The sequence below is a fragment of the Cibotium barometz genome, chromosome 1 (assembly GCF_041138505.1).
Source record: "Cibotium barometz isolate CiBa-2024 chromosome 1, ASM4113850v1, whole genome shotgun sequence".
NCBI lineage: Eukaryota > Viridiplantae > Streptophyta > Polypodiopsida > Cyatheales > Cibotiaceae > Cibotium > Cibotium barometz.
This window is the reverse complement of record NC_141046.1, coordinates 44,951,344-44,962,570: the sequence shown is the minus strand read 5'-3', so window position 1 is coordinate 44,962,570 and position 11,227 is coordinate 44,951,344. Positions and strand designations below refer to the sequence as shown.

The window sequence follows — 11,227 nt, the reverse complement described above, 5'->3', positions numbered from 1 at the left end:
ATTATTTAATGGGATTTGAATTCTTAATCAAGACAGACCAACAAAGCATTCGTCATTTGTTGACCTAGCCATTGATCTCTGATCAACATATCAAATGGGCTTCATTCATCTCTGGAGTTTTCAACCTATGATTTAATATCAACCAGGCAAAGAAAATGTTGTGGCAAATGCTTTAAGTAGGCGTTCTAGTGTTCACAATATTTTTGTTATTCAACGTGAACCATTGAGTCCTATGAGAAAATCTTATAATATGAACCCAATTTTTTCTAAAGTTTGGACTAAACTTAGAGACAATAATTGGAACCCTATTGGTGATTATTCATGCCATGATGGTTATAAGGGATTGTGTACTACACAATCTTTCAGACAATTTATATTGGAGGAAATGCATCAACCATCATACATGGGTCATTGAGGTGTTTCAGCTACTCTAAAATTAGTTTTTAGAGAATTCTTTTGGCTTTATCTTAAACAAGATGTAGCAAAATTTGTGGCTAAATGTTCTATTTGTTAGAAAAGTAAAAGCTACAAAGGTAAGACCCAAGGACTTGTTACTCCTCTAATCTCTAATGATACTTAGGAACAAATATCGATGGACTTCATTACATGTTTGCCTACTATATCAAGTCATAATGATATGATTTAGACTTTAGTTCTTACCTTGTAAGAAAATTTTGACTTCTCAGGAAGCCGCGATTATGTTTATCAAACAAATCTTTGTACATCATGGATTGCCAAAAGTCATTGTTTGTGAGGACAGAGACTCAAGATTCTGTAGAAACTTTTACATCACTCTTTTCTCCAACTTAGGTACTAAGGAAGATTTCTCCACAACTTTCCATCCAAAAACGAATGGACAAATTGAGATTACCAATAGTACTATCTTGGATCTACCCATAGCCTATGTTGCCCAACAACCTTATTCATGGGATGAGTACATTTCTCCAATTTGCATATAATAATACTCCTCATTTAGCTACTCATCGAGCACCTTTCGAAATTGTGTATGGATAATCTTTGCCTATTCCGAAAACTAGACTTTTCTACAAAATCAAAGATATGTTGATCAATTCACTATCGATTTTAGTAGAGAGTTGAAAAATTTCCAACTGTTAACCTTGTCCCAAGATTTTATGGACCTTTTAAGGTGATTCACAAAATTAATGATGTTGCTTATAGACTTGAGCTACCTTCTTATTAACAGATTCATAACTGGGATCACTTCCCACTCATCCTGTGTATGAAGAACCACCTGTTATTAAGGGTGAGAAAGAAGTTTTGCTTCCAAATAATATCATTGATCATCAAATTACATCAACTCGTACTAGAAATCAATATATCAAATATTTGGTGACTTTCCAAAATCATCCTCGTGTGTGAAGATGCAAGATGGGTGCCTCAAAAATACTTTCATGCTTTCCCTGAGATCCTTCGTTCTTTTCAACAAACCAGCAATTGAGGGCAATTTCAAACTCAAGCAAGAGGGAATGCTATGGAAATATATTTTAAGCCCTCTTAAAAATATTATTCTACCCTCTTAGATAATTCGAGGACACTTGGATTATCTTTGCGTTAAGCCAAATCATGTTAATATCATGGGTGATGCCATTATAAATATTAATACGTTTGGTGTATATTAACGTATGGTTTGGGCCTCCAATGTTATTACAGTTTGATTTGTATGGAAGGGTGATTCTTGGGTTACTTTCGCCTGGAAAACATGTGTGTGCTTATGGTTTGTATACTTATGAAATATTTGTTCACCAATTTATTGTTGGTTATTTTATAGGTGAAGAGGATTCTAAAGATTGAGGAGAATTCGCACATTATTACTACTTGGCACACATTTTTGTAAACAAGCTTTGTATATACATGTGCTAGCTTGTGCACATTTTGATTTATTTTGGAAAGCCTTGGTTTCTCAAGCTTAGACTTGAACTTTAATATTTTGTAAAGTGTGATGTGCTTTAACCCTAGCCTCAATTTATGGACACTCTATTTTGACCATAATTTGAGAATGTCATGCAAGAAAAAGAATTTTTTTTGTATTTTTGGGGAGGCTATGGCCTATTTTGGAATAAAGTATTACGTAAATACTCATGTGTGGGGAGAGGCCACACACATGAGGGGGGATGATTGCACCCAATGTTGGAGTCATGATTTTTGAGCTAAGTATTTCCTAAAATTGGATCCGTCTCTCTCTCTCTCTCTCTCTCTCTCTCTCTCTCTCTCTCTCTCTCTCTCTCTCTCTCTCTCTCTCTCTCTCTCTCTCTCTCGCTCGCCCGGCCTCCCTTCCATTTCATTCATCCTAGCATCCCTATCCTTGATTTACCCAAGCAGCCATCCTCTATCTCTCTCTCTCACCCGCACCATGACCACCCTATCTCTCTCCCCTCCTCGCCCCAACCTCCCTCTCCTTGCCCTTTCCCCAGCCTCCCTCTTCGTCTCAAGCCTCTTTTATACCACTTGAAGTCGGTGTTTGACGAATTTAGAAGACACCATATTTTCGCATACATCACCTTCATAAGGTTTATGATCCCAGCTTTAATTATTTTGTTCTAAGGTTTACACTCCCAACTAATTAATTAATGTAAAAAAAACGTTTGGGACCCAATAAAAAGGTAAGACACCATATTTTCGCATACATCACCTTCATCATAAGGTTTATGATCCCAACTTTAATTCTTTTGTTCTAAGGTTTACACTCCCAACTAATTAATTAATGTAAAAAAACGTTTGGGACCCAATAAAAAGGTAAGTGTGATATATGAAATTCTGAGAATAACCATTCGTATCTATACTAAAGCCTTATGGGGCTACCCACATCACAGACAATGTTTCGAAAGGTTATGAGAAATAAGCACCTCTTCCCCACACAGCCTTTCTCTGCTCACATCTTGCAGGTTTCATCTCTACTTGTGTCCTTTTGCACAACTCACCCATGTGGCTACAAAAAGGTAGTACAAAGGAAGATGAGGACAAAGATAATCGTAAGAGACGCGTTTTTTAAGGTGCATCAACACAAATACTGACGGACGGACTAGACGTGGTTGAGAGAGAGTAGATGCCAACATCCTAGCAAATTCACTCTGTCATATATATATATATATATATATATATATATATATATATATATATATATATGTATGTATGTATGTATGTATGTATGTATGTATGTATGTATTTATATACATTTGTATGTATGTATATATAGTTATACATAGACATATGTATAACACATATACATATATATATGTGTTATATTTATGTAATTATATTTATCTTTTATATTTATGTGTTTGTGTAGTAATATATATAGAGTTATCTTATGTGTGTGTATAATATATCTATGTGTATGTGTTGATATATATTTATGTTTATATATATATATATGTGTGTGTGTGTGTGTATTTATGTATATATACTTACATATACTTATATGTGTATATATATTTATATATACACTCATATATATGCGTTATATTTATGTAATTATATTTGTGTGTGTAGTAATTACATATATATATATAGTTATCTTATGTGTGTGTATAATTACATATATATATATAGTTATCTTATGTGTGTGTATAATATATGTATGTGTGTGTATAATATATATATATATATATATATATATATAATTATCTTATATATATGTGTGTATAATAATCATATATATATTTATGTATTTGTGTGTGTGTGTGTGTGTGAGTAAAACACACATGTACACACACAAAGGTTAAGCACCCAAATGTGTAGGTCCAAACATGGATGTACACACATAATGTATTTGCATTAGTATATTTGACACACCTCGACATATATACTATTCATGCTTCTACTTACTTATATAATTGTACGTATGATTGATAGATGGAAGAGGTGACTAGCATTTTTTTTGAGCACATGAGAAGCACTCTTTCCTTTGAGGAAAGGGTGAATTTGGTTACCGAGTTTGAGCGTTGTTATTTCCATGTTCCAAGTTGGTCTCGGTTTATGGTGTTAATTGGAACGATGTTTTTCAAATTACTATATGATTAGATTCAAATAAATTAGATGAAAATATTGCGCTCATGATTATTCAGAGGCATGTTGGCGTATATATCAATATGATTTGTACGATGAAAAGCCCGATATACAAAGGTTACATGTTCATCTCCCAATGCACAATAATGTGCTTTTCAATGACCAGGATGACTTGCGTGATGTGATTAGTTGTGACAGAAACCAAAGAACATCTCTCACTGAATGGTTCAAAGCCAATCAATTGTATGCAGATGCAAATAGCATACTATATGTTGATTTCCCTTGCAAGTGGGTGTGGAATTTGGCTCTTCGCTCATGGACTAAAAGGAAAAGGGAAAATATGATTGGATGTATATATAATGTTAGTCCAAGTGTAGGTGAGCAATATTACTTATTACGGATGCTACTCACAATGTGCAAAGGGTGCAAATCTTTTGAGGATTTGTGAACAGTGGATGGACATTTATATCCATGTTTTAAAGCTGCATGTGAAGCCAGAGGGATGCTGGAGAGTGATGAGGAGTGGCATATGTGTCTCTATGAAGCTGCAATTCAGAATACAGGACTTCAGTTGCATCAATTGTTTTGTCAATTGCTTTGTTGCACATGCAAGATCTCTTACACCAGTATGGAAAGCGGTTAGCTGATTTTGAAGGGTTGCCTACTCCAGATAGATCAAGTGTTGCCACTATCAACAATGGTTTGCTGATGGAAGAGATGATGTTTGATTTTGTTCAGCAGGCTGATTTGTGTGTTTCCATGGAAAAAAGTCTTAATAGTTTTCAATCAAGAGCATTTGATACTATCCTTAGCCGTTTCTTTGAACCAGGGTGGTGTTTTTTTTCTTGATGGACCAGGTGGATTAGGCAAAAATTATCTTTACAATGCCTTGCTATCTTGATTGCATGGAGAGAAACACGTTGCCTTGGCATGTGCATCGTTTGGAATGGTCGCATTATTACTCTCGAATGGTTGTACAGCTCACTCACGTTTCAAAATCCCATTGGTACTCAATGCTTCTAGCACATGTGGAAATCAAAGCTAATAGCCCATTAGCTGAGGTGTTGAAGCTTGCAAGGTTAATCATTTGGGACGAGGCTCCAATGATGCATAGGTACGCATATGAAGCACTGGACAGGACATTAAAGGACATTATGCAAAGGATACAGTTTTTGGTGGAAAAGTTATGCTTTTTGGTGGTGACTTTAGGCAAATCTTACCAGTTGTGCCAAAGGGATCGCGTGAAGACATTGTTGATGCAACATTATGCCGGTCACATATTTGGAGATATGTGAGTGTTTTAAAGCTCACCCAAAACATGCCGGTTAGACAGAGTGCTTATAGTGGTATAGAACATGAATTTGTCAAATGGACATTAAAAATTAGGGATGGCACTATAGGTCAGCCAAACAATGAAGGCAGAGTAGCAATTCCATCACAAATGTTGATCCATGGCAACTCTGTTTTGAGTTTGGTAGAATGGGTATACAAAGATCTTCATAGAGTTAAGGATTATGCATGCTTCTTCAAAGACCGTGCTATTCTTGTACCACGAAATTTAGAGGTTGATGAGATCAATGAACTAGCCTTGAGTTCGTTGCCTGGTCTTAAAAGAGAATATCTTAGTGCAGATTCTGTTGTTTCTTGCGAGAATGATGCAATATTGTATCCAATTGAGTACTTGAACAGTTTGAATTTAGGTGGTGGCTACTCTCACTGCTTACTTCTAAAGATTAATGCGTCTATTATTTTTCTCCGCAATTTGGACCCTCGACGGGGACGGGGACTTTGTAATGGCACCAGATTGATATGCAAGAAATTTAACTCAAAGGTGATAGAAGTAGAAATCATTACAGGTACAAACATTGGAGACAGAGTCTTTATTCCCAGGATAACATATGTGCCTACTATGCTTCAATTACCGTTTGACATGAGAGAAGGAGGAAATTTCCTATCAGGTTAGCTTTTGGTATGTCAATAAATAAGTCCCGAGGATAAATATTGAGTGTATTGGGACTTTATCTCGCCACGCAAGTATTCACACATGGACAAATGTACGTCGCTATGTACGTGTTAGATCATCCAATGTAGTGAAAGTGTGTGTAAAGCATATTGTGGAATATGAAAGTGGCACAACAACAGGTTCAAATGAACTCTTCACAACCAATGTTCTCTACAAGGAGGTTTTACAAATGCCATGCCGAAGAATTTAAATGTAAATGGCAGTTTGCAAATGTAAGAGACTACATTTATACCTATCTTTATGCAATGAAGAAAGCATTTGATTGGAGAATGTTTATGAAGATGTGCAAGTGCAGTCTTTGTTTGCTTTTGGATTGCTTTTATATACAGTGCCCTTATATTGTGTGTGTGTGTGTGTGTGTGTGTGTGTGTGTGTGTGTGTGTGTGTGTGTGTGTGTAGACAGAGAGAGAGAGAGAGAGAGAAAGAGAGAGAGAGAGTGTGTGTGTGTGTTATATTTGATATCAGGGATATATTGCTTAGGATGGATGTGGCAAGGAGATCATTTTCGTTCGTTTATAGTGATGGACAAGATATTGAAGGTAAATGTTTTAGATGTTTACTATAATTTAGGTATTATTGTTTTCCAAGATTTATTTAATATTCATGGGTAAATTGTAGACCCTCCATTTTGGGAAGGCCAAGCAACAGCTTCTCTAATTATCGAACTGTTAGAGAGCATTGGTGTTTTACGGTATATATACAAACTTCCTTTTTATGTAATTATTGTTGGGTTTGTATGGTCGAGACAGTTACGACGACGAGAGCTTTGGGCTCCTAGGAATTTACAATCCACAATTGTGGAAGGTTGCAGATCAACTTCATGTACGTGTAATGTTTGTGGATTATGAAAAGCCTGATAAGTTAGATTTTCGGTGCATAGGCACTGGACAATACAGAATTTTTCGATTTGCTATTTACAAGCCTGTTCAAACGCCGTTCGCCTCAAATATTGATCCACCAAATGAGTTTTGTAAGCTTTTATCCTTATCCAACTTTTTTCACGAGTTATATTTTCAATGCTATTATTTTTTATGGCATACATTTTGCCAAATGGAGGCGCGGGATATAGGCTACCAAGGAGAGGTAATCCAGTTATCCAAAGATTGTTTTGAGGTTGTGTTCAGGTGTATTAAGATACTCATCATTTTATGGGTTTGTAATGCTAGAAGCTTCTATATAGATATATATGGCAATCACGATGTTTTTATATATTAGTTTGGCAAGTTGAGAGCGATGTATACATATATGTATTGAGTGTGACTAGTATCTATGGATATTATGGGTGCGTGCACATACACACACATATTTACATGTGTGTATGTGACACACATGCATTCATAGGCACGCACACACTTACACATATCTTCTAGTTGTGGCATGTATGGTTTCAATAGATTTCACGTACACGTACTCATACATGTACATACATACGTACATCTTTATGCGTGCTTGTGTGTAACGCGATGTGCCTAGCTTCTAAAAGGAAAGGAAGGGTGATTTTACACATATTTCTTTTGCATGTACCTAAATCAAAATGCTTCTTCCCCGTCGGAGACTGGTTGCGACACTAGTTAGTTGAACTCTTACAAGCCATTTAAATAACTCATATCTTATATGTACATATTCAATCTCACTATACATATTCATTAATTAGTGCCCCATTCAGGGGCACTAATTAATGAACATTGCAAAGGTTCGAACCTCACTAAGGTGAAAAAACAAAGTGAAGGTTTCAACTGTTTTTTTTATTTTTTGCTTCGTGAAACATTTTTTCCCAAAAGAATGGTACTTTGATCATCCAACTTTCTCTCACGTACTCGCACACTCACGCATCATATTTTTTAAAAAAATCTCTCATCTGGCTCTCGTGTGCTTGCACACTCGTGCAGCATATTCTCTCTCTCACGTGCTCCCTCACAACGGTCCTAAATCGTCTCTCTCTGCTCGCAATCGTTTCTGAATTCGCCATCTCCAGAGTCTACCAGCGAGGCAAAAAGCCTCGTCGAATAGAGGGACATTATCCTTGTTATAGGCCTTTGAGGTGGCCAGATTGAGAGGATGAGAACAATCTTGAAAAATCGCAATTGTGTAAGGTTTTTTTTCCCTCCACTTAGATTTGATTGCCTAAGGTTTTTTTTGATTGCCTAAGGTTTTTTTACCTTCCTCAACCGCCAAACTAATTAATGTGTAGAAACGTTTGGCACCCATCTTAAATAATATAAGGGAAGAATGATTTTGAGTTGCCACGTGTCAAACTTTTTTAAAACTCTTCTTCTCACTTTTCTAGACGTTTTTTTCTCTCTTTTCAAATTCAAGTGAACGGCTTGGAGAGGGCTTAGTACAACTACTCCTCAGCGACCTCGGACAAGTGGCACCGCGTGGAGAGGGCGTAGTACAACTGCTCCCGTGGCTAAAGGATGACAAAGGTGAGTAGCTGGGGCTGCAGCAGGACCAGCGCCGTCAGCTACTGGCCACCCATGGCCAATATGGGCAGCCATGCTTCAAGTTACTCGACGCGAGCGAGAATAAGGACAGAAAGATCAGCCGGGACGAATTCCGGCGCTCCTTGGAGAGGTTCGGCATCGAAATGGACGACTCAAAATTGATTTCCATGATGGACGCCGGAGATTGGAACAACGATGGATTCTCACTACTCCTTTGACGAAGAAATGGGCTAAAAGGTGGACCAAATCCTTGTAGTGGGTAGCAGCAGTATCAATAATATTGTTGATAATGAATGTGAGGCCGACCTTAGAGATGCATTTAAATTGTTTGATAAGGATGGTGATGGTTTTATTTGTGCAAAAGAGCTTCAATTCGTGCTTAGTAGCATGAGCCTCACTGTCAGCTGATTGCCGCAACATGATCCATTCCGTTGATGTGGATGGAGATGGCCAGGTTAGCTTTGATGAGTTCAAGCAAATGAGCTGATTGTTTAATCCATCCGGCCATGGATTGGCTTGAATGTTCAATCCAAGGAAAAGCACGATTTGTGTTTGTGTCAAACACGAATTAACATTTGTTTATTGCCGATCTTCACACAAAGAGCAATCTAAAACACCAAATACGCTAGGCCAAGTTTGATTTAGCTTAGGTTTGTTAGCCACACCCATCGCCTGAGAGAGCCACAAGCCTTGCTAGACTCCAGCATTATTTTGATTTATTTTTAAGATATGGATTTGCATTCCCAAATGAATGTTAGCTGTGTTTGAAGGCGTATTAAGATCCTTAACCGTGTCAATCCTAGTTGCATTAATGTAAATTAATTCACATGCAATTGTTGTTGGTAAGCATGGGTTATGAGCCTATGCATGTTGAAAAAGTAAATCTGTTTTAAAAAACATGGAAAAAAAAACTTGATTAAACAACGCCGTAAAAGTTGGAATTTTTAATGGAGGAGTGAGGCGGGTTTAAATATGGTGGATGTAGAAGGGAGTGTGTTGATTTGTCTATGTTTGACAATTTTGATGTTTTCTTCAAAGTAGTCCATGACTGCCAAAATGGTCTTCAAATTTAAGGCCTACTCTATGGTATCCAAACCTCCCCCCTCCCCCCGTTCCGAGGCTCGGAGGACGGGTTGGGGGACTAGTATATATTAAGAGAGCCTCTCACACTTGAACACACAACACTCGTACATCTTACAATATATTGTTTTAACTCTTCTTGGTATTCATGTTCATCTCTTCACTGTTACATTCAGTTTTAACTCTTCTAGGTATTCGTGTTCATCTCTTCCACTATACCTCTTCGCGCAACTATGGAACCTTGCAGCCTCTACCCTGGCACCTTGTTCTCTAAACCTTCAAAGCCCCCACCCCTAGGTTCAAAGCCCCCACCCCCAACCAAAAATGATCTTTGACGCACCCTTTAAAAGAAGGGTTTAGTAGAAATAAAAATTAACCTTACTTTTTAAGGATCACTGAAAACAAGTGGCTGCATTGTACGGCCACAATGCCCAAGGATACCCCATCAACAATTGTAAAACTTGCCGAGTCCAAGAAGACTTTTCCTAAGAAAGAATTCAATTGAAGCCTCGCATAACAGCATGAAAAACATAAACATGAATAATAATATATATACCTACAGAATTCCCAAGAAAAAACTGAAGAAGTATATATATATAAATACAATTTTGGGCGAGCGCCTTACTCAAAACAAAAACAGCCTGGAAAACTGAAGAAGTATATATATATATATATATAAATACAATTTTGGGCGAGCGCGTTACTCAAAACATACTCAGAGCTCCCTGAAACGGACCACGATGCACGAGATCTCATCGCCACTAGCGCGAACTCTAGATTGGCGGGCTAGAAGTTTGGCAGCTGCCAAGGGGTCAGAGAGGCCCTTGACAAGATCGACGGCCTCCTGATTGCTGGAAAAGGCCGCCCACAGCCCATTGCTTCCCAGCACCAAAAACTCGCAAGAAATGTCCACCAGCAGATCACAAACATCCGGTTTTGCACTCATGTGCTCCTTCACGCCAGCGTCCCCGAAGCCCCGCGTAACCGACACGACGCCGTCGACACGTGGAAGATCACCTGCAAGTTTGCAACCACATCCTCTTTTCTTTTTTGAAAACATCTCTTAGATAATGATCAAAACTTATATACGAGCCCCACCTGGGAAAGTGGTGACGACGCCGCCCCTCATCTCCACGCTTGCCCGCTCGACGGGCCGCGCGGGGCTGTGATCAACCGATAGCTGCAGGGCCGCGCCGTCTTTACAGAGAACCGCACGTGCATCGCCGACGTTGGCCACAATAAGTCGAGCGCCCCCGTGCAAGAGCATTGCCGTCACTGCTGTGGCGCCGCCGTGAGCTCCGGCAGCCAGCAACCGGCGGTCCGTCAGTAGATAGGCATCGCGGGTTGCTCCAGCAGGGTCCGACCACACCCCGCCCTCGTTTGTTATACTGTCGAAAAGTGTCGCCTCCAGCTTACGGCCCACGTCGCCCCCGCCGTGGTCGTCGAAGACCCCAAACAAGGCCACTTCCTCTGCCGCGCCCGTTGCCGACATACCTGCACCCTCGCCGCCCCTCCTCAGCCTTCTGACCTCCGCCTTGACGTAATCACGTCGCCGCTTCCTCTCCCCCTCCTCTGCCCTCACAACGCAATACCCAAACACCGCTTGCGGCTGCATCCATTCACTTGTCTTGCCTTGCCCACTCTCCTCCTCCAT

General features: G+C 39.0%; 1 protein-coding gene across 1 annotated transcript in view; it reads right to left on the bottom strand.

The window, feature by feature from the left end:
• Positions 1–10,168: 10,168 nt before the first annotated feature.
• Positions 10,169–11,227, bottom strand: part of LOC147642049 (putative protein phosphatase 2C 58) — a 1,321-nt gene continuing 262 nt past the window's right edge. Inside the window, exons 1-2 of the mRNA XM_086824795.1 lie at positions 10,672–11,227; positions 10,169–10,590 (exon numbers count right to left, since the gene is read on the bottom strand). The exon at positions 10,672–11,227 is cut by the window's right edge and continues 262 nt beyond it. Of these exons, the coding sequence (XP_086680921.1) occupies positions 10,289–10,590; positions 10,672–11,227 (858 nt within the window). The 3' untranslated portion in view covers positions 10,169–10,288. The remainder of the gene's footprint in view (positions 10,591–10,671) is intronic.